This window comes from Amblyomma maculatum, chromosome 1 (genome assembly GCF_055883805.1).
Source record: "Amblyomma maculatum isolate TAMU_Amacu chromosome 1, ASM5588380v1, whole genome shotgun sequence".
NCBI lineage: Eukaryota > Metazoa > Arthropoda > Arachnida > Ixodida > Ixodidae > Amblyomma > Amblyomma maculatum.
The window spans coordinates 236552815-236576749 of record NC_139344.1 but is presented as its reverse complement, the minus strand read 5'-3'; the positions used below and the strand labels follow the sequence as shown (position 1 = coordinate 236576749).

Here is a 23935-nt window from a genome sequence, read left to right as displayed (position 1 = left end):
GGTTAGAAATTGTGCGGGGATTTTGTGGCCACAGCTGGCACAGAACAGGCCGAGTTAACTGGCGAGGTATGTGTGAAGCCTCTTCCCTGCATCGGGGGTAGTCAGGCTGATGATGATGATGATGATCCTTATCTCTTCTGCAAATGTAAAGAGAAGTGCCATCCATGCAAGAGTCGTTTATTACGTTCTTTTCTTTTTTTTTCTCCACCGCATTTACAGGCGGTAGTAAAACTGCGGTATTGTGAAACCATGCTTGATACAACATTATTGCCGTGCCTTCTTTTGCCAGTCACTCCACTGTGTACGTAACTAGAAATCCTTGGCGGCGTTCACAATAGGGAGCTGCTTGGACATAAAAGTCGCCACGATGCGCCGGGTGTCTGGGGATGTGACGAAGAGGACACCTTCCTTTTCGAACGTTCCACGTGGGGGCACATTCCTGGAGAGTAGGAAAAAGTGGTAGAGTTAGAACGCCATATGGCTTGAAGGCGATAAAGACACGAATTTTAACGAATCGGGAAACTAAGGTCTCAGAGTGCGATGCAAAGAGGCCCAGGGGACGAAAACAAATCATGTATCATAACAAAAGACATACTGCGGGTGGACCGTCTTTCCACTCTCCACAGTTACTACTTTGTGGTCCGTTTTACTTTCTCTGAGGTTGATTCATGATAGTGCCCCGCTCCCGCTGTGGGTTATTCGAGGTGCTTTAGTGGTCGGCTTTAGATCGATTTAGGCTGCTCGCGACTCTGTGGGCACAGACCTTTCTGTGCGACAGGGGAAATTATTCACTGACGTCCACCCAAGCGCAGCAATACGGCCGCAAAGTAAAGGTATACAGCTTTCTCAGAAACTCCGTAGTTAAAGGGAAAAATTCTTCCTTTTTTCGGGGATTGAACCCGGGACCACCGCCTCTCTGGGGCAATCGCTGTACCAACTGAGCTAACCAGGACGGTCAGCAGATCGGATGGTAGGGCGAGAGCGAACTGATCAATAACTCGAAGTGGCAACGGCGTTGATCGAACGTTTTAGGGGAATCCCCCAAGGTGGAGCAGATTTGTAATAAGGGAGTAATTACTCATTGCATCCACCCAAGCGCAGCCATACGGCTACAGAGGAAAGCTATACCGTTTCTCAGAAACATAGTTAAATAAAATTTCGTCCTTGTCCGGGGTGGCTTGATAGGACGAATTTTTTTTTTAACTAAGAAGTTTCTACGAAAGCTGTACAGCTTTCCTCTGTAGCCGTATGGCTGCGCTTTGGGTGGACGTCAATGAGTAATTACTCCCTTATTACAAACTATATACTTCCCCTTGGGGGATTCCCCTAAAACATTCGATCAACATTATTGTGCGCGGACGTTCTTATATTTCGTCTCCATCGATGTGAGGATCATTTGGCCAGGTTCGAACCTGCAACCACACGTTCAGAACCGAACACCAAACTTCAGGTAGCTAGGGCCGGTATGCTAATTCCGATGGAAGAAAGTTTAGCCATTTCCGTGTCTATTCTCAGTTACGCAGCGGCTTTTTTTAAAGTATTGTGAAACGTTTATTGTGCCACCGCTGACGTCGGTGCCATTGTCAATTATGCGAAATCTCATTGTATATTCGCTTTTGTTTTCGCTTGATACTCTTTGCACATATATTATAATCGACAGGGCGACTTGCAAGATCGTGGTTGGCCGTAAGCAAATGGCTTGCATGGTTGAATAATGTCGCTTTCTTGACTCAATCCGACCCAATGTCAGTCCGAGGTCGTCGTGTCATCTGCTGTGATTTTTATGCTAGGAATTGGGAGACAATTTCTATTGAACCTAGAACGTGCGACTGAATCGAGGGGTTCAGCTCATTGTACTTTTTAACAAAAAGAGAGGTTGCTTGCATATATCGCCTTGCTGTCACTCCGCTTGCGTGGTCAATGTGACACCACGAAATGGAGCTGTGAGATTACATACCCAGAAGGAACTTGGGCAGCCAGTACAAACCCTTCATTTATGGGACAGTGCGTTATAGCGCGAAGAACCGAGCATATAGTCTTATGCCGTGTTCATTTTGGTGTGCTGTTCGCAATCTTAAATAGGATCTTTCTTTAACTTCCGGAGCAGGAAGAGCGCAATAAGCATAAAACATTCCGTTGCTTAAAGTTTGGCTTCGTTTGATCATAATGTTGTAAATCCCGCAAACTTTACGCGCTCCAGTCGTGCGCGCGTACTTACTTTAGTGCAATTTTTTCCAAGAAAGCGGTGGACCCCGGCAGCTCAACGGTCAATTCGCAGCCGGTGAGGGCTAGATTGAGTGGGTTCTTCATTGTCAGCTTGTATGTCAAGGAGCCAATGGGGGCCTCCTGGCGTACGATCTGTTAGGAATAACCAAACCAAGTGCCGCAACACTTCATTTTCATCTAGCACATCATTTGTTTGCACGACACATAGTCCACTGCTCGCAGAACTTTCCTGGCTTTCTTAACCGCGAACCCTCGTGGAAGCACTTCGATACAAACCAGGCATAAATACCAATACAAGTCGAATCGGAGACGTGGGAAATTTTCTTTCGGTCTGCTTCAAAGGAAGAATTAGATGTTACCGTCAGGGGTAACTACACTCAGGTAGAGCTCAAAAACGCAAAAGCAAAATGTCCCACAGAGACCGAAGTGACCTTCTCATTATCTGTTGCCTCGTACCCTCTTTCTCTCTTCTTCTTTCATGACGTTCCAACTGTCTCCTCCTCTCCCGCAAACGTGGGGAGACTGTCATCTTACCTGCTTTTAGCATCCTTCCCACTGGGCAGCTTTTGCGACACTGGGTACTCTAATGCTAATGAATTTAAATTATCTGCGAGTTCGTACAAAACAATAAACAGAAGATTTACCCTCTGCCGTCACATGTAAGAAATTGGTGAGAGGAAAAACAACAGACGAGTGGACGATACATCCAATTCATCCAACTTTCGCACTCCTGCGAATTGAATTATTTTCAGCGTCCGGTCAGCGCTCACCTGTATGTCAAGCTGCGGCATCTGAATGGTCACGTTGCTTCTAGCAGTGGTGAAATCATCCCCGTAGGTAGCGATTGCCTCCAGGAGAATGATGCCCTCCGGGCACAACTTGGACACATATGCCTCGGGGGAGATTAGCATTTCCAGCGTGTCAGCTGCGTTCCGAGCAAAGGGAGGAAAATGCGATAAAGTACCATTTGGCATTCAATAAAATGCTTGGGCACGCAACGAGGAAGCCACCCGTTCCAAGCGTGTTAGCACATCGAGGCTAATTTTACGCTATGGGCGAAAGTTTGTGCCAAGGTGAACTTGCCGAAGAGTGATTGCGTCTGCATAGTCTGATGTTAGTTGTTCTGATCGTGGTTGTGGCGAAAAGGCTCATTTATTAACCCCATAAATGGTAAAACTATCCCTTGTTTACCGGCTATATGAATGATCATTCATTTAGATATTGATGCGGATTCGTCAGCCACTTGCAACTGTGCAAACCTTGCTGTGTGCTCGCATGATCAGCTCAGTCAAGTGCAAATATTCTGCTATATCTTAAGGCATAGTGGCGTCGGTTAAACGGGCCTTGCGGGTGGGAATTAAATTTTGTTCTTCCTTCGTATTGACCTGCTAACTGTGCGAGCAGCGTCAGTGGCACTCGAACCAGCGTCGTCGGGCCGAGAAATGCGAAAGACGAAAAAAATAAATCTAACCATTTTTGTAAAAAAAAAAAAGAAAAAAGAAAAGCACGCGAGGACTATATTCGACTTCTTTAAAGCTCTCGCGCGTGCGCTCATGTTCACGAAGCGACCACCAGTAGACGCACAGTAAACATTCTGGGCTATACAGTCGCCGCCATTTTACTTGTTGCATATTACACAAGTCTCACATGCTGTCGGCTGCAAGCAGAAGTCCCGCTGCATGTTGATCAGAACGCTGGGACTGGAGTTGCTGTATGGTGCAGAGTAGGCGGTGAGCACGAGGCCAACTCGATGGTCCTCCATGTCGTTGTTGGTAAGCACGCAAAGGACTCGCGCAGGCTGACCGGCTGCCACCTGCTTGTCGTGCTCCAGTCGCACCTGCACCACGTCCATGGTCGCGCCACGTGGCTGGGCCGCTGCGAGCCGCGCCAGAGACATTACGATGCGCGCTTCACAGAGGCTGTAGGTGTTTGCGCGCTGGTATAGAGAGACAGATAGATAGATGAGTCTATGCTTGGAAAGGCAGATAGGTCGGTAAGTTGAAGATCTCGCTTGCTACTCGGCACTCGGGAAAAAGAAGAGGACAAGAAAGGGGATTGTGAGGGTAATGATGTGGAGAGAAGACGTATGAAAATGTACGGAGGCACGGTAACATGCATCACAAACGCCAGTCAAGTCCCGTGCCGCTTAAGAAGCGAGAAAAAGCCCGCATCGCCTGTAGAGCTTCCAAATTCTCCGGCCAAGTAGTAAGCAGTGTTGCCATGTTAGCGGCTTTCGAGCTAAATTTGGCGGGTTTTTACATTGGAACGAAAATGTTGTTTCGCGGGAAACGGGTTATTTAGCTGTTTTTAGGTCCTTTTGGCTTTGTTTTTTGTTTTCTGGCAGTTTTCGGTGGGCCTACATATTTCGTTAAGAATAGCATAAGTTCTTTAAAATCATTTTCATTTCTGCAAAATAAATTCCCCGTGAGCGCTTGCAGTCAATAAGGTGACATGGTGGCGAATATAGGAGCACGCACAATACTCCTTTTATTGATTTATGCGGCATTTTGTCATGTAATTGTAGAGTACGCTGTTGCCAAGCATGCGATCCAGCGGACCGGGACCTTTCAAGTGCCTGAATGAGTTTAGTGTGGGACCATATATTTCGAGACAGGGTATTGGAGGTCCCAAATGCAAACAAACACTCTTTGTGTAGTCACAGTCTAGGTGCCCGTTATTGAATCGATGAGTGCAACGAGAAATAACCGGCGCCATTCAATCGCGATGGAAAAGCCCACTCTGGTCAGATGAAACAACTGTGGGCGCACAGCTGCACTGTGTGACTAAGTGAAGAAGCGGGGAGGGTTTAGAGAAAAAATACTTCGAGCAGGCCGAGTTTCCCCTCCTCGTGCTGATGCTGCTCTGGTTGAACGCATGTTCAGTCAAACAGCAGCAGATGTAAACAGGGAACCTAATGTGAACAAGGTTGACCCATTCCATCTTAATTATTCGAGCCGGACTTCTATGGCAGAGTAAATGCTGCTCAAAGTACGAACGGCTTGCAAATTTAGCCATAAAGATAGCACATGAAGTTGTACGTCCGCAGCAGTGCTGTATAATCTAGCATAGAACCAGCAATTACAGCAGCTGCTGGCTTTATAAGCCATGATCGGACATGCAGTGGCAACATTTCGGCGGCAGTGCACCCAGGGCAACTACCTAAAGATATCTGCTTTTGCAGGAAATTCAAGACATACATGTACACTGTTGCCAAATGACTGCTCTTCAGTGTGCATGTTCCTGCTTTAAATCTGCTTGAACTTAGAATGGCAAAAACGCGCAGCAACTCGAAGTCTCCTGAGGAGGCCTTGCAGAATCCATGTTCATGTTGCAGTGAATTAAAAGAAGAGCTTACGGATATTAGATCAGCACTGGAGGAGCTCAAAGTAGCAAGATAAGATTTTGAAGATCTCAAAGCCTTGAAAGAGGAAATTCGAGACATCGTTCAGTAAAACAGGGACCTTAAAAGCCAGAAGGCTAAACTCGTGCGAAGGCTAGAATGGTACAATAAAGTCTTCTTGCCTTTGAACGTATATTAAGAGAGTGTAATAAAGAAAAATATTAAAATCACGCCCAAATATCACTTCCTTATATGCATTCGTTCGCGACAATAATATGAACTTTAAGAACGCCCCAGTACCTGCAGTTAGCAGGAAAGAAATAAGTGCTTTTGCAACATTAATTTAAATTTACAGAACTCATCCGAAGTTTCTTGTCAAAAGAGAAAAAAGTGCTTTATTATATATTTATAACATTAGTGGTACTGTTTACAGACCAAATAACAAAATAAATTGCGCAAATTAACATCTTGGTGCAAACATCGAATTCAGCAGTTTTTAGCGGGTTATGGGACTTCTCATTGCAGGTTTTTCATTTTTGAGCTGCGACACTGGCAGTATATATATCCTCGGAGAGAGGCCTTGCGCGCTGTTGCGTACATATATCCTGCGGACCAAAGCTATCGGCGCTCAGGACCCATGGGATGCGTGGCATTCGCATATTCTTTTGCATAGCACCGCATTCGTGTCACAGCGGCTGCAATCTGCCGCCCTTGTTTGCTGGGCTGGATAACAAGGGAATACAACATACGCGCATTTAAAGCTAGCTAGCAACACTAAAGTAATCACTAACAGAAATGAGAATGCCTCGAGAAACATTCCAACCCTCCGTCGAGTTACTTTCGAGCGGAAGAAGTCGCAGTGAACTTTGGCGGCTGTAACGAATGGAAGGGAGGGTGACTGCGTTGCTTTCCTGACGCTCCTTACCTGGTCCCTTGTAAGTGTGGGTAATGTCATCCGGCTGCAGGCGGCCTCCACTCGGATTAAACTTCTCTGTCAGAATCAGACGCCCGCACCTGTAATTTGAATACAATTCAGCCTGAACGAGAGGTCCATTCCATCGACTTTCTATTTCCTGATATTGACTTTATTCTGTTCTCAGTGATGAAGTGGTACTTTCAGAAAATTCTCCAAAGTATACATAGAACCCGCAATAACACTAGTCTACTTAACCAGTTGCAATTTCAATGAGAGTAATTTGACGTTAACCTGACCTTGGAATCCCGCCAAAGGCTATATTCCTTCAGGCCTCCATTGCTGGCTCAAGGAATTGCTGCATAATGATTTGTTACAGATTTGTCTCCTGCACACCAACTAAAGTGATGTTATTGATTCTCCATACAGCGGCAAGCACCAGCTTAGAAGTGCTGCAGTTTATAACGAGGGCGTGCTTACATGTTGTTTTTCTCGTAAACGAGCTTCCATCCCTTGGGGTGCGAAGGGTCCTTCTTGTGGTACCTGTAGACAGCCTTGACGCTGGCACTCAGGTACTTGCCATCGTGCTTCAAGTCGGTCCTGTTCTCTCGAATAGCCTTCACCGGGTACGGTCCCACTTGGTACATGCCTAAATAGATTCGCTTTATATTTATAGCTTTTTTTGCTTCAACTGGGGAAGATGCAACAATCTTACGCAATAACCACTTGAATTGAAAGACATTCAGCCCAGGGTATTCAGCCCCCCCCCCCCCCCCCCCCCCCCTGCTGATGTACAACGGATTTTGTTTTTACATTCCTGCCACTCATACAGTAAACTTACGGTTTAAATTTACGCAGTGCTTCACTCAGTGATCACCTACCTGGATGGACTGATATAGTACGAGGAAATACGTAGCGAACCACAACACGCGGCTAGTGGAGCCTTCGTGGGTAGCCTGTCTGTTTCCTCTGTCCCCTCATTGTGGTACGTTATATATTCACTTTGAAGTGACTCGCATCGCGTAGCTCTGCATCGCGTGCAACGCTGTGCGTTTTATGACTAGAGATCCCCTGATCGTCATTATTACTTTTCCTTTTTTTCTTTATTGGGGGGGGGGGGGGGGATAAATGTCAATAATCAGTTATGCAGCGAATACTTCGGGTGTTGCAGAGAGCCCTCTTGATGCCTTTTTTCCGTTACGATTATTGTCACTTTATTCACTAGAATGTTTGCATCATGCACTTCGATACATAAGAAGATTTATACCCTAGAGTTTAATAGAACACGCAATTGCTGCCCGCCTGCAATCAGAGCAACGGGATTACCGGAACCCACCCGCTTTCTTTTCTGTCTGTCTGGTGCAGGAAACATTTAGGGACACTGCGTGCACGCAATAAATCTGACAACAAAACCTAATTTCTTTTCGGTAGTGACGGGCTATTGTATGCTAAAAATACTCTCTACTATGTCCTGAAAAGCACCATATCGAAGGAAGTACACTGTGCAAACGGGAGCTAAATGTTTCATAAGTATAGAAAGAGAGTAAGGGCAGGCGCCGTTGACGTAAGGGCAAAATATGTTTGCAAGAAATGAAGCGCTCACAGAAAGCTGAGCCGCTGGCATTGGCAGTGAAGCTTCGCCGTCCTCATTTCGCGGAGTCTGTATACGATGCATCGTGACTTCGCTTATTAGCGCAGATAGTTCCGTATAATGACAACACTGTGGGATGTGAATGCAGCCTTTAGAGCACATCGGCCTTCAGCAGCCGGAAATCCGTCCTTTTGAAGCGCTACTGCCCGTTCATTTCAGTTCCCGCATGCAGCCTGTTTTTGTTCCCATTCGTGCAGCCGTGAAAGATGCGTAGCTTAAACCACGCTGGCCAATTCAATCGGCAGGGCGGTCCGCACCGCGCTACCGTTGCTGTATCAATGTCGGCGAGCTCTGAAGCGAAATTCGTGAGATGGGCTCTCAAAAGTGGAGTGGGGTCTTCCCAGAAGTCTGGGAGGAGTCGATGCGAACGCTATACTCACGTCTTCGGAAACTCTCGCTGTCATTCAAGCTCACCTTCACTGACCACTTGGGGCGTGCTGTCGACAGCTTGCCATCCGTCATATCCCGTCGGTAGGTCTGGTCGGGACATCCAAGCCTCGGTCCAAACGTGAAAGTTCCTAGAAAATGTAGAATTGGACGTTCGAACTTCCAAGCCTCTCTTTCGGAGAAAGATGAAACACGTGCCGAGGAAGATGTTCGGGGGCCATGTAACAGCATTGTACAGTGCCTCAAACTCTAGCGCTGTATAAGAACTGTATGTCGGTATCGGTGTAGTTGACACTTCAGCCATCGTTGTCGCGACCCAACCCTCCGAAGCGATGGAAACATCTAACCGGAATAACGCATGCTTCCTTTCCTCCTCTATTTCTCCCTCTGAAATAAATTTCGTGCTAAGTACAGGTCAGTGAATGATTTCGGTTCATAACGTTCGCGCATGCGTTCCCTCCATCAGTCTCCTGCATGCTGAGCGGCTGCCTATATAAATGACCCAAATATTCGGAGGGCTTTCCTCGGCGTGAGGGTGAATGAGGCAGGCGGAAAATAAAGTAGTAACGCATACCATTCCATGTCAGCTCCTTCGATGGGCTTGTTCTTTTCATCGAAGTAGTAATCCAGCGACATATCGTCTCCTTCAACGTGAGCCGAAGGGAAGTTGCTCACACTGCGGCTTGGGATGCCCAACGCCCGCAAGACTGCGACATAAAGGCAAGAGTTAATACATTAATGCATGTACCGCGTGTTTCAATAAAGCCCGCTAGTAATCTTTAAAAATAATTTTTTTTTCAATATTCAAGGGCGCTTTCGCGGCTTCTTAACAGTAGTGAAGGTTAATGTGAGAAGACAGGCAATGCATCTTGACTGGTAAGCTGGTTAGCTAAAGGCTAATAATTTTCTTTTCAACCATTACGATTAGGCGCCTCGCTATAACTAGAAATTAGAAGCTGGTCGTTTAGCTATATTTGGTTTTAAAATTTCGTAATTGGTTTTAAATTTTGTAATGCGACATTTTCTGGCCACTTCGCGCCTTATTTGAAAACCTCGAGGGTATGGTCCGCGCGAAAGAACGACCGAATGCCCACGCCACTCGGTTGCTCAATTGTCCAAGAATATCTATGCAGCGCCTGGCGAGGATTGCTGGAGCGGCGAGCTGTTGCTCGGGTGGAACTGATGTCACGTGACACGTTCGCCCTCTGATAACACGAGCGACACGGGTTCGGTAGCCGTGAAAGCTCGTCAAGCTCGCGCTGAAATGTAAGGCGTCGCTCCGATCAGCAGAACCACATCGTAACCGGTAAGCAAACAGAGGCGCTTAAAAGGGGCCCATTGCAAAGCAATGTGTGTAGTTGGCTCTGAAATGAAGGAGCCCGAGGCTTTACGCTATGCTGTAGATGACTGAGCACTTTCACGTGGAAGGGGCGCGTGCAGCCGACTATGCCGACGCGAGTATTTCGTGACTCGTAATTACTTCGCCAGTTTCCGGGAGTCACAATGACGCCCATCACCCACATGCTAGCGCTCGCTGGACAGCGCATCATAAGTGGCGGTTGCAACTCAAGAACAAAGTGCAAACCCCCCTCAGAGGACGGCCGCCTTTGAGAGGCGTTTACCGCTTCGTTTTTTTAGTTTTATCACACTTCTGAGAGACGTTCGTACTTCTGCGAATACATATACTACAGCGCGCAGCAGGAAAAAATCTCGACAGGCTGCCAAACGAAGCGCTACGATTATTATTTTTTTTTTCTGAAGCATCGTTATCGTGCTCATCGATCACATCTGTCGCCAGACGGCGAAAGGTGCAAGGTAGTTCTCTGACGCGTCGCAAACGTTCCTGCCTTTGTTATGCAATGGAGGTCATTATTTTTTATTGCGCGCGCGAATTTCGCAGTCATGCGAAAGTTGTTCAATAAAGCACGTTGCCAGGCTAGTTGGTCTAACATCTTTTAAGAAGTGGAAAAAAACCCTGGCGCAAAAAGTAACACACATAAACGAGAGAGACAAGGGGACAATGGACAGGCGCCTGTCCGTTGTCCCCTTGTCTCTCTCTCTCTCTCTCTCTCTCTCTTGTGTGTGTTACTTTTTGCGCCAGGGTTTTTTTCCACTTCTTAAAAGGCGAAAGTCATGTTCACCGCGCCCGCCTCCCCGGCCTCCCATGACGCCGTCCTTGTGGCCGGGGAATCAAATCTGCTGGTAACACGTTTTAAAAGAAATTGCATATCAGCGCGCAACTGGCACCTGTGTACCGTTCGTAAGTTGGTTAGCACACTTTTTCATCCCATGAGAAAGTATCGGAACCGGACTGAGCGTTCACATCCTCACCAGTGACCAGGGCCGAGGCAAACACGAAGCACTGGCCGTACTTAACGCTGTTTCCCCCGTTCTCCATGTACTTATTGAGTATGGGCATCGTAGAGCTCCAGACGCCGGGACTGGTGCCGCCGCTGTAGTCGCTCGACCAGCGGCCTGTAAGTAGGCCCTGGTCATCTTGCACGTTGATCTGCGCAAGTGAGGGCGGATAGTAAGCCCTCCAGGTTTGAGACCCGCTGCTGCGTGTAGATGCGCATCGTGTGACCCCACTCACCGCGGCGCATAGGGCTCGGACCAAGTTCACGCTGTCGGACCGTTGTGCTCCGTCGGCATCCACTGCCTTCAGCAGGAACTCAATGGTTGCCAATGTCACTTTCTCAAACTGCGTGAAGGGCGAAATCAGTTGTCGTTTGCTGAGACATTTATGTTAGACTGCACCATTTTATACCCCACTGCCTAGCATCTTTGAAGCTAAAACAGGCGTTGGTAAATCAGGCGATGAAACCTCATCGCAATTTGCATAACTTTCACAACGCTTTTAAATGGATTGGGTGCTTTAACAGCGTATGCAATTGGACGTGTTGTTAGAAACGCCCGAATATTCTCGGAAGCACGAATGGGTGTACTGGAGTGCCGGTGCTGCCTCCCGTTCGTGATGGAGCTTCATCTATTGTAAGTTTCGCCTTGGGATGCTTCCGATTAGGGGAGTTATAGCAAAACCCACTTCATGCAGCCCAAATTCCACGAGGCTGTGCGGCAATGGAGCTTCATCAGAACACCATTGTCCTCACTCATGAGTATAGTTGTACGCTAGAAGCCTTCCTATAGAAATCTCAAACGTAAGGAAAGGAGCTTGCCGGACAGGTTGCGTACCTGGCCGTAGTTCCACTGCCGCTGGCCGAAGTTCTTTTCAGTCCCGTAGTAGTAGGCTCCTGTCTCCTTCATGGTGTAGAAGTGTCTTTGGGCGTCGTCTTTCATGTACACAGGGTCCTCTGGAAGAGGAATCTCAGAGCTTTGAAATTTATTGGTGTTTTGCTTCATATTTTATCCCTTCGTTTTAAAGACCACGCTTTTTATAGCATATTGGGATTTGTAGTATATCGTTGGCCTGCAGTCCAAGAAGATATTTAGTTTATAGTCATTACCCCTGTGCTTTTCCGATTTGATTCTGCTTACTGCGATAATATAATAGCCCATAGTCTCACATTTCGAAGCATTCGGTTTTCCCAAAGAAACTAGCTGTGGTCTCGCAGGACGCACCTCGGTCCGATGAGGCCTAGAGTTGCGCGCCCGTAATTTTCTCGTTTCCTTCATTTTATGATCTAGCTTGTTACAAATGAAGCCCATTAAAACAACGGCTGAAGTTAATGGCACCGGCCACACGCTGCTCCTGCTGATCGCTCAGTTCAACATTCTATTTGCAAGAAGTGCTTCTGTGCAAGTTGCCATTCGGTTATGCGGCGGATTTTTAGATGAACCTGGATGAAGTATAAAGATTTTATCACTGATGCGCTAAAAGGGGAGGGGGGAGGGGGGGGGGGGGGCTACTGTACTCTTCCTAGCAGCAGCAAACACATGGGTAGGGACAAGTGTCTGCAGTGGATTATTCTTATCCTCGTTGCCACCATTCAGGGCGCAACTCAATTTCGCACAATATGCAAGCAGGGCGTTCGAAGGGGACTATGCAACGTTACTACCTGGCAGCCACGGATTGCAGATGATGTATATTGGCGCCTTGGCAGGGTAGATGTTGCCGTCACCCAGACTGAAGCATAACGACCAACGCCCAACGGGCACCTTGACCGGGCTTCGAAATTTGAGTAGCATTATGTCATTGTTGTGGAAGCTCACAGACATGGTCCAGCGATCGACCGTCTCGTGCGCTCTGCCCTCTTTGTCGACCGCGTCGGGAGCGGTGAGCGTCACCAGCGTGCCGTCACCTTCCGAGGGTCTCGTTCCTGCGGCAGGAGTGAGAGACAGGGCTTCGCATTTCCTGGATTCACGCGGCACGCTTGCAACAAATGTGGAAGCCTCGCAAATGATGCGTTCGAAGCTGTAAATCACCGCTTCTCGCGCGCACATCAAGGAAAGCCCGCCGTGAGACACTTGTCTCCATTATTTGACGAACTCTGGAGAGAGAATGAAAACGCGCACGTTGGACGACGCGTAAGAAGAACGTATAGGTCTCGGAAACGCATTGGAGTAACACATTTTTCGGAAACAGTTTTGACGCTCTTCTGTCTCGTCGGCATCTCCAACTTTCCTCGTTATCGTTTCGTGTGCACCCTAAAAAGGACACCGTATACTAATTCTGTACGCCTCTCGTGAACGTCTATTAAAATACCTTCTCCGTTAGGGCTCATAAAAAGGGGCAGTTTCACGTCGCACATCTTGTAGACTGTTTCAGGTGCTGCACTGAACGGATTAAAAGTGAAATTGTGTGCCTAAAGTATCCTGCTGCTTTCGCATGGTGCAAGCCTCCAAATAGCTCTTGTAATGCTTCGTTCATTTTACCGCAATGCGCGGGTGTAAATTCAATTGTGAACACTGGCAAAAGGCATAAAAGTATCAATTAATCTTTAGCGGCAAATAACCTTTTGTTATTTACCGAAACCGGTTATTCTATATAATTATGTAGGGACGTACGGATAATACTTTCTACGAAATGAATCTAATACGTATAGCACTTCTGCCGAATCAAATACGAATAGTGGGCTTCCCTACCAAATAGGACACGAATCGAATAGTAATAGGACAAATTCAAATATGAATGGAATACCTAGACTAATATTCGTCAGTTTTGGGAATAATTGTGCAAACGAAGCAATAGTCTGAGACAATAAAGCGCCAGTGGCGGTTTTGCGTTACGGTGCAAACTTGTGGAGTCAATAGCTGTTAAAGAACGCAACACTAATCTCCACCAAGGAACCGTAAGACGAATTTAGTATAAGTCTTTATAGTATTAAAATGTTCATAACATTTCCGACTTGATTCTGTTTGGTTTATGGGTTTAACGTCCAAACGTGACTGAGTGTACAATTTGATTCGAATAATTTCCAATATGCACTATTTGATTCGTTCCAATAATCAAGTAAGAGAATATTCTGTTCGCTATTGATAGCTTTTCAATGTTCGCTCGCACCTACTTCTAAGGCATACTTCCAAGGCTGTTAGTGAGATGTTAGATGCTCGTTACCTAGCGTGAAGATCGCGCGCAGGGGCACTCTTCCCAGCTCGAAGAATTGGTTGAAGCGAACTCCAACTTTGAATACGTTTCCACGTCGCAGGACGTTGCTGGGAAACTCTCCGTGGACTGTCTTGTACGATTCCGTGTGGTTCGTCTTTGCGTTGCTTTTTTCGTGCATGTTGATCTCCACAATTTCAAGGGGTCCTTTAAAGTAAAGGCGTAAAAGCATAATAATTAGCCGAGCTGTTACCGAAGCGCGTGTGATCCTCTCTGATCGCGCAATCGCTGCTTTCAGTTGCGCTTGATACTGAGAGCTTATCACATTCGCGCGCAGGCAGGTTTTGTTTTGATGGCCCAGAATGAGATTACCAGAATAAGTGTCCCTGTAACTAAAGACGCATTACGGGGCACCTGTTATTAACGCAAAAAAAAAAAAAAAGGGAGCTATCACTTATAGCTATCTGCGTAAATTTGAGTCAACTACTGACATTTTTAAAAGCAGCTATTTTTTTTTTCACCATAAAAAAGTGGAGCTATCACTTGTAGCTTATCTGCGTAAATTTGAGTCAACTACTGACATTTTCGACGCAGCTATTTTTTTTTTCCACCACTGCCAAGCTCCCAGGTGCTCGTCAATATTTTTCTTTCGTTAGGGCTTCAGCAACTACTTGGAAGCCATGCAAATCGTTTTACTCAGCACTCCACCCCTTAACCACCCACAATCTGAGGAAACCTGAGGCTTCCTATAACAAAGGCAAGTTATCATGTTCAGTAGGTGGCCGTGGATATCTAAGAGAAGTCATGGCTGCTCTACATGATGTGTAGCGCCCAAGAACAGCGTCAAAGCAACGTCTCCTCCATTCACGAGATATCCTATATGACGTCAGTATGCATAACAAAGTAGCTGACGATCAGAAGGGGTGATCTGTGCTCGCACGAAACCGCACCACCTCTGAGGATAGCAGTAAGGTCCGAGACTGCTGTGAAGAGCGGCTGTTGCGACATTTCAAGGCGTGTCGCGATGCTTTCAAATGTTGGAATCTAGGGAAACAAGAAATACCTGAGTTTAGGAATACTGCGAAAGCTTATTGCGGTATGGTTAATTTTTTCAAGGTCTTTTTTTACTTCTTGCTGGGTGGCATGACTGGGAATCAACCCAGTTATGAGATAGTTACAGCCTCTTAAAGAGAACTTGAAGATTTATTCATTTCTTATAGGTAGAGCTCCTGCGGCAGATTAAATGGGCTGCGCAAATCGAGGATCCCTACTTGGCTTCTTAGCGTACGCGCGCGCAGAGCTTCGTTTCACCTCAGTCTCTGGGGATGCAACTGCCAATGCGCTTTGTCCTGGAATTGCTGGCTTTGCTCTTACAGCCACTGTCGTTCTTGTGTTAATTGTTACAAAGAATATAACCTTTTCCTTACTCTTGTGATGACGTCCTGCCTTTAAGCTGATAGAATCCTCACCCCAGATAGCTGCAGCCCAAAACCACGGTCCTCACACTCACCTGTGGTATGGCCCATTAGAGTGGTACTTCCGCGCATGAATTCCAAGACAGCCGCCATAGCTTCGAGGTCTTCAGGCATGTGCAGTTTGGTCTTCACAAACTCAAGGAATGGTTCAATGTTGCCAACTGCAGCCATGTCCCTTTATTTTTAAAAGCATGAACAAATCAAAACAGTTATTAAAGTTCATATACTTGCTGCAGGAACATATAGGATCATAAATAGAAATACAGCCAAGGGTAGAGAGCAAACCGTGGATTGTGGAATGTACTCGTATAACGTCGCGAAGCGACACATGGGTTATGACAGATGATGTTGTGCAGGGTTTGAAAATTAGTATACTACCTAGGGTTGTTTAATGTGCGCTGACACTGCGCAGCACGCGCGTCTTTTTGTATTTCGCCTGCATCGAAATATGACCGCCGCTGACAGAGTCGAACCCGCGGCCAACCGATCAGCAGCAGAACACCAAACCAATGAGCCATTACGGCAGGTCCCTAGAGGGGATACAGCTGGTGGCTAATTTTAGCTGAACTAGCCAGGGTTGCTCTTCATTGCTAGGGCTTTGGTGCTTTTCTTTGTTCACACTAAATAGCCTGTAATGAGCGTATATTTCGCAGTAGACTAGTGGAGACTAACGTGATAGTCCTTTCGGTCATAAATAAGTTTATAATGTTGAAACGTGAACTCACACAGAAATAGAACTCTACCTAATTGAGGCCAATAGCATACACAAACTGTGTCCATAGCTTTTAATGTCTTACAGCGAACGAATATATATATATATATATATATATATATATATATATATATATATATATATATATATATATATATATATATATATATATATATTTATATATATATATATATACACCCCCCCCCCCACACACACACACACACACACAACATTCTGTATGATAAGAGCACTTTCAAAAACCAGAACAGACAAAAAATTGAAAGAGAAGTGTGTTCTAGCGGTCGATTCTGCGAGTAAAAGTCACGTGTCGACACAAATATTTTATCAGGATTCTCAGCGGCCATTAACTATACCGCTTTTATTTTTCGAATTTATTTATTTATTTGGAAATACTGCCAATCCCAATCGGGATTATTGCAGGAAGGGCACACAAATTTGGAAATACACAACAAAAGTACAAAAATATACAGCGTTACAACGGTTTGAAACAGTAGTACAGTTAATAGCAAGTATTTGATAATAACGGATTACAAATAATATGAGAGTAACTAAAAAAATGCCTGAAAACACACCACAACGAAGCACACTTGACATTAACATAGAGCACTGAATGAGTTTGAACTATGATTATAACTGACATTGTAAAACGAGTAGGTGGGCTTCATAAGACTGCAAAAAAGTTTCTAAAGATGAGCGTGTTATACATGATGGTAGGTTGTTCCATTCTCTAATTGCTGTCGGGAAAAATGTATGTTTAAAACAGTCTGTGTTAAAGCGATATTCTTCCAGTGTTTGTGAATGTCTATGTCGTGTTGCTCTTGTGTCTGGTTTTGCAATATACCTCGAAGTATCTATGTTTACCATTTAATGAATGAGTTGGTAAAGCAGTTTCTGCCGTGCAAGCCTGGCGCGGTTTTGTAACGTGAGTATTCCAGCTTTGTTTATTAGTTTTGTGGGTGAGTCCGTTTGTCTGTACTTGTTATAGATGAATCTAGCAGCTTTCCTCTGGACGCCCTCTAGTTTTTTTATTAGTTTATCTGTAAACGGAAACCAGGCTACATTTGCGTATTCAAGTACGGGTCTGACAAAAGTATTATACGAAAGTAATTTAATGTCTGATGGGGCGTCTCGGAGGCGCCTCTTAAGAAAAAAAAGTCGTTTTAGTGCTGATGATGTAATGAAGTTCACGTGAGTGTCCCATTTAAGATTATTTGATATAATTAGGCCTAGGTATTTATGCTGTGTAACTGTGGGAAGCGGAATGTTGTTTAGTGTGTATGAAAATTCGGACACACTATGTTTCCTGGTAATTCGTAACACGGCTGATTTTTCAGTATTAATGCTCATCTGCCATTTAGCGCACCATTCACGTACTGATTTTAGTGCATCATTAAGTGCTACATGATCAATTGGCGAATTTATTTCATGGTATAATATACAATCATCAGCAAAAAGCCTCATATTAACACGAACGCTAGCAGGTAAATCATTTATGAAGATTAGAAATAAAATAGGAGCTAGAACGCTGCCCTGGGGTACACCTGACGTGACTTCAGTTATTGTGGGCTTTTCACTGTTAAGCTCTACAAATTGTAACCGGTCAGATAAATAGCTTTTGATCCAGTTAATGATTGTTCCTTTGCCTAGTGTGGATTCTAACTTTAGAATTAATTTGTTATGCGATACACGATCGAATGCTTTAGAGAAATCTAGTAAAATCAGGTCTATTTGCTTTTGGTGGTCGATGCTAAGGGAAGCATCATGTATTAGTTCTACTAGTTGAGTGACGGTGGATAGGTTTTTACGGAAGCCGTGCTGAAATGGTGATATAATGCGTTGATCTTCCAGGAATGTTGTTATATGTTTTAAAATTAAGTGTTCCAGTAGTTTACATGCAGTACTTGTTAGTGAATTGTGGCATCCCAAACATTCCAGTAAGGATGCTGAGCCCAAGGGTGGAAATGCTGTTACATGAGTTTTGCTGTACAATAAATTCCCTCTTTTTTCTCCTTTTCTGCATGACAAACATTAACAGAGTATTAAAAGGACAGGGAGTAAGCTTTTAACGAGAGCACTAGATGGGTGGAGCCGTCCTCAGTCTAATTTTACATTACGAACCCGTGGTAAGGCTCTTGAAGGACCCATTTCACACACCATGCCCTGATTCAGCCGAATGTACAACGTCATATTTATTTATTTGCCGCTAACAACAAAGCTTGAAAACCTATACATTGAGCAAATTGCTTGTTTTGTTTGGTGGTAACGAGATCTGCTCAGCAAGATTGTGAAACGAAATCTTAATAAGATTCGTCCAATGATTTGGGGGAACCCTGCAAGGTGGAGTAGATTTATAATGAGGAGTATTTACTGGTTAGTAGCCTTCCGTGCGCAACCGTATGGCCACAATGATAAGCTAGCTATCAGCTTTCACAGACATTTCGTAGCTAAAGAAAATTTCGTCCTGGCACGGGGTTCGAAAGCAGGACCACCACCTGTACTGGAGAGTCGCTCTACCACCTGAGCTGATCCGGAGGGCCACCAATAAGATGGTAGGGTGAGAGGGAATGTTTGTAATGCAGCCACTTGGCTACATTACAAATCTGAATAATACTGCAGCTGGGGGATCTAAAGATACTTAAAGCCATTCCAAATATGCGATTATTTCGTGCTGCTTTCTCCCAGTGCCACCCATTTACCGACTGCTTCAAACCGCTTGTGAACTGTAGTCTGTAAAAGTACTAATACAACGACTTAATGTCAGGGGGTCTCGGTGGTCTGAGGCTCTCCACCAGTATTTAGGAGAGATCTGAAACCCCCTTGTGCTCGAATGTATAAGGGCGGTATGAATACGAACGAGGCTACTGTTTTTTATTCTTGTCATCGATGGGCGAAACAGTTATTGTGCATCACTAACATGATTTCTAAAGTCCCACACAGGTGAAAAATAGAGAGTTGATAACTCTAAACAAAAGCTGGAACTGGTGTATTTGGCACCCTTTCCAAATCTCACCGATTTCGCCGGTTCCCACCGTGTTAAGGGGCTCACTGACCGAATCCCTGGTATGCTCCCGCGATATTATAAAGCACTTGAGAGGCTATACTTCTCGCCTATCAAGCAGATCAACGTTGTTATTCTTATATTACATTTGTTAATTTTGGTTTCGTTTATGCGCGGAGCAAAGATAATGCATATTTACCCCACTTGGTTCACTTTATGTATAAAGCGTAATTGAAATTTCACACTTCTTTTATAAGGTGTATTTAAAGCACCTAAAGCTCGCACTGCTTCTAAAAAGTACATTTAAAACACATTTATTTGCATATTTTTTATTCACATTTCATTTACGTTCATAAAAATCCGTCGCACCAGCCTTTTCAGACTGTTCATAAACGCTACATTTGGCCTCAGCCAAAAATATTACATACCTTATAGGTGCCGACGCTTCGTTTACGTCACATATCATCGAGCAAACTGTTAGAGCCTGGGGATCACTTTGTGTTTACAGAGTACAAAAAAAAAAAAAAAAAAAAAACACGCATGTAAAATTGATTTGTCCCGTTTGGATAAAAAAATGTGTAAAACAGGCCGCCAGCTGCTCTCTCTCTCTCTCCAATCTTCGTTATTTTCCTCTGCATATGTGCTCGAAGCTCAAGAGAGCCCTTTCGAAGGTACCTATACTTAAAGCACTGAATAATACGTTCCTTCAGATGTAGCTTATTGTCATTCCATGTGGCATACGCTGTACGCTTTACTAAAATTCAACTCGAGAATAAATTTAACGGAGTCTACCGGAACCCGTGTATGTTTTCCGCTCCAGTATAGTCCTTATTTTTCTAGCGGCCCAAATTAAAAAAAAAATACTGCTTACTCTGGTAGAAGGCGTCCCTTTCTTCTTCTATATGCAACTGACGGCTAGTACGTATCCTCGGCACAGCTTCACAAAGCGAAATTTTCGGTTGCCCCGTTACTCTGAATTTCGTTCGTTTCGAATTTCGTACGTTTTTTATCGGCATGCATTCACAGTCGGAATCCATGACTCTTTTATATTAACTGATTTTTTTTTCTTCTGGCAACTTGATTCTCGGATGGCGTACTCACCAGTTAGAGAATTCCTCTCTATGATTTGTTACAAAATTTAATACTTTCAACTCCGGGCTGAGATGCTTCTATCCAGTCAGTATATGCGCCACTAGCATCAGTAGGTCCGGTTAAAGCAAGATAGGGCCGAGAGTAGTCCTTTATAGGCAGGATCCGAATTCTGTTCTCGGGGTAAATTACGAGATTCGAAAACGAATCTTTGTGTGAGCTCAATGCTTTTCGAGGTCAGTTTTATGAATGGAATCATAAACCCGACTGCTATAAGTGCTGAAGTGACACCTTATGAAAAGACGAGAGAAAAACGGCTTCGAAGAAAACGTGGAGGCAAGCAAACAAGAACTAGCGTTTCCGTAGATACTGAAAGCTTAAGATATTGAGCACGCGACGGCATAGTCTAGAACACATCTGTTGCTTAGTTCACTGTTCCAGCAATCGCATCCCAATTCATGCCGCGTTTTTTACGCCCGAGTTAGGGACGCATGAAAGAGTGGTTTATGAGGCACCTAGAGAAGTTACGCTTGCGCTTGAGTTACGCTTGACTTTTCTTCTTTTTTTCTTTTCTTTTTTTTTTTGCGCGAAGCAAAATGACATCAGTGCTCGGCGCTTCATTTGCTGTCTTTGTTCATCTTTTCCACTAAACTATACGGCGAGCTTCTAAGGAGACACCTGAAGGTACAGAATCAAGAATTTTATCCCGATTTTTGCCTGCTCCCCATTTTACTCTCTTGTTAATTGATTCTGCCTCTTTACACTTTCTCGTACAACCAACGCCTACGTAAATATAGGAATGAATGAACAATTTCAACTTTACAACATGAAATGACGCTTACTGTCCGGCCAAAATGAAGAATCGTCCGCTGCATCAAGTACGGCGTTTCCGGAGAGGATAACCCCTGTACCATTGGTCCAACCCACTTCGCATCGGGGGATGTCAGCGGCGCCAAAATAAACGCGATTTTTTCCATTATCTGCTGGTCTACTGTATCCCTCACGCATCTTTCAAAAGAACACTATGCCTATCCTATTCCTTGCCTTCCTGCTCTCACTCCTCTCTTAGTACCGCTACGCTCTGTTCAGTGCGCTGTGGTGCTACTCCCCCCTTCTAACTCTCTTCTCCATCGGGCCCCATGACTCCTATCCCCTTCCACTGCCTCCAACGAGGACACGGTACGGACGTGTCTGCGTGGCCTTGGGGCAGCGTGTCCCTAGCTAGGGATCCAAGGGTTCTGGAAGGGTAGATTGCGACCTCATCCTTCGATCTCAGAGGCGAAGCCCGAGTTAGCAGCACCTACCAACTCGACCATGTCATGGGGTCTGGTGACGTCCCCCAACCGGACGGCCACTTAGGGTACGGCCGTGTCACCTGCCAACCACTACCTGCCAAAGCCATGCTTATGTTTTTTCTCTCACAACGCCGACGCCATATTTTCTGGAGAACGAGGCCCCTGGCGTTGTCGCTTTAAAAGGCGGATACCTTCGCGAAACACAAGGCACAGATATGCATTTCCTCCAACGGAGCTCAAGATGATATTTTATCGATGATTTTCACATTTATAATTCTTCCGTTTCTGCCAAACTCCGTTTGGATAACGTGTATGACTATCCCACCCCTACCTATGCAGGCATGCATGCACTGCAAGCCTTTCAAATCATGGCTATCCTTCATTGTTGTCAATTTGAGTTCGCGCCTGGATTGACACTAAGTGTGAAGAATTATTGCACGAAGAGCGGACACATAATTCTATCCGCAAACGTAGCTCTAGATGGAACGTATGCGGGAAATCAGATAAGAAGAGTGCGGGGATTTGTCGCTGAACATGCTGTTTTATTTGCGTCGGATGCGGTCCAGCGAGGCGCGGTCACGAGGGAGTTTGTAGGCTGCGGTACCCGCTCACAACGGGCATCTCGTGACAGGTGAAGGCTGCGTTGAACTCGTGGGTGTACTCCGAGGTTTTGAACATGCTGCCACTCTTGAAGAAATGACCGTAGGCACCGACGGACCTGCGACGAGGCGCACCAACCAGCCCGGTTAAATGAGTGAAAAGAACATGCGATGCGCCACCTGCCTCGATCTGTTTCTTTTTTGTTTTTGTCTGTGTAAGCCCCGCGAATACAAATTTTAAAACATCATAACCTGCATGCCCTTGATTTCAATCCACAAGGAGCAACATTTTTTGTCTTCTCTACCGCAAGATGTGACCTCCTGTGGTCATAGAAGCACGGACGAAGTTGTTTTAGGTCATTTTTATGGGTTACATACAAGATAGATACGCTATTTAGCCGAAGGAATGACTCCTATTAATCTATACATAGTATCCTGCCACGTTTCGCATATTATACATCACGTGAATAATGAGGAATGACCTTGCTAATAGTCAAGATGTTGAGGAAATATATCAGGTTATTTTACTATCTTCGTCAACCTTCTTGTCACCGCTCGTGCCTTCAGCAGCGGCACACTTGCTGCGGAGTATGGGACAAATGAATTGCATCATTTGGGCTTTGAGTGACTCGATAATATCCCTACAATTTGTAAAAACCAAACTTAACAGCCGTGCTCTGCTCCAAACATCTCCCGTCTACTCATTGTCCTACCTTATTATTATTATTATTATTATTATTATTATTATTATTATTATTATTATTATTATTATTATTATTATTATTATTATTATTATTATTATTATTATTATTATTATTATTATTATATGATAACTCCATAAATGGGCCCGATCATAGGTGTACTGCAAGTTTTGCCGAATCAAAGTTATTACTACAATCATTACTACGATTACCACTAGTAGCAGTGCAGTTGGTTTCATGTTCGGCGGAAGTGCTCGGCAGCGTTTCGTAAGCTCGTGATTTTGTCGACAATTCCTGTCGGAAAATCCCTGTCAATGCTTACCCGACAGAAATGGGCTTCAGGAATCGAGTAGAACCTGGCAGTTCTACCGAAAGCTGGCATTTCGTGAGCGGAATCGCCAGTGGATTCTTCATGGACACATTGTAGTGGACTTCTCCGTTTGGCCCGATTGGCGCCACCTGTCAAGCGGAAAGAGAAAAAGCGCACCAAACGCGTTATTATTCCGCTCGGACAGGCCCACGGGAGTGGCTGAACTGTCGACCATCTGGTCATGCGTGCAAAAGGTGCCGCTTCTACGGCTGCATACAGCCGTTGCACGCTGAACCAAATGAGCTGCCTGAAGGGCCGACTTGTTTGCACAGTTGTTGTTTCATTCAGCCGCAATAGCCACGATTCATCACCCTTCATAGAAAAACACCTTCTCGTGTTGTCCCCCGTCAGAACAACTCACTGAGAGCGCCAAGTCAACTGGTGCACCTCGTCGTCAACCCAGTGTATACCCGCCAGAGCCAGGGAAGCATGTACAACTGATAATGATGCCCCAGTTATTCTGATAAATATATTTCGGGGCTGCACCGACGTTGAAACCACCCTCACTCAGTCCCTATCTCATATGCCTGCTGAAAGGGGGTAAACTGGCTGTCGTCTTCTTCGACTTCTTACGGAATACCAGGAAGCTCACATATTTAACGCTGGCGCACACGTCAGAATAAAGAGTTACTAAAAAAAAAAGAAAAACGTCGCC

At 45.2% G+C, this 23935-nt stretch overlaps 2 protein-coding genes across 2 annotated transcripts in view; both read right to left on the bottom strand.

Moving 5' to 3' along the window:
- Positions 1 to 239: 239 nt before the first annotated feature.
- Positions 240 to 15666, bottom strand: LOC146205957 (hemocyte protein-glutamine gamma-glutamyltransferase-like). The gene is made up of 14 exons (XM_084586977.1): positions 15531 to 15666; positions 14033 to 14227; positions 12534 to 12794; positions 11710 to 11828; positions 11111 to 11218; positions 10849 to 11026; positions 9092 to 9224; positions 8545 to 8648; positions 6960 to 7128; positions 6492 to 6580; positions 3874 to 4101; positions 2997 to 3151; positions 2219 to 2358; positions 240 to 439 (listed from the first exon to the last, which is right to left on the bottom strand). The coding sequence occupies exons 1-14, from the start codon at positions 15664 to 15666 to the stop codon at positions 310 to 312; spliced, it is 2145 nt and encodes a 714-aa protein (XP_084443103.1). The 3' UTR covers positions 240 to 309.
- Positions 15667 to 22186: 6520 nt separating this feature from the next.
- Positions 22187 to 23935, bottom strand: part of LOC146205956 (hemocyte protein-glutamine gamma-glutamyltransferase-like) — a 32199-nt gene continuing 30450 nt past the window's right edge. The window contains exons 13-14 of the mRNA XM_084608245.1: positions 23233 to 23369; positions 22187 to 22328 (exon numbers count right to left, since the gene is read on the bottom strand). Coding sequence (XP_084464371.1) covers positions 22187 to 22328; positions 23233 to 23369 — 279 coding nt within the window. The remainder of the gene's footprint in view (positions 22329 to 23232; positions 23370 to 23935) is intronic.

Excerpts from the sequence above, each read along its gene's own strand:
- LOC146205957 (XM_084586977.1), bottom strand. The coding sequence starts at position 15,666 with ATGGCTGCAGTTGGCAACATTGAACCATTCCTTGAGTTTGTGAAGACC. Across the intron at positions 11,219-11,709 it reads GGCAGTGGAACTACGGCCAG|TTTGAGAAAGTGACATTGGC; the intron begins GTACGCAACCTG and ends CCCTTCACGCAG. Across the intron at positions 4,102-6,491 it reads CCACACTTACAAGGGACCAG|CGGCCCAGCCACGTGGCGCG; the intron begins GTAAGGAGCGTC and ends CGCGGCTCGCAG.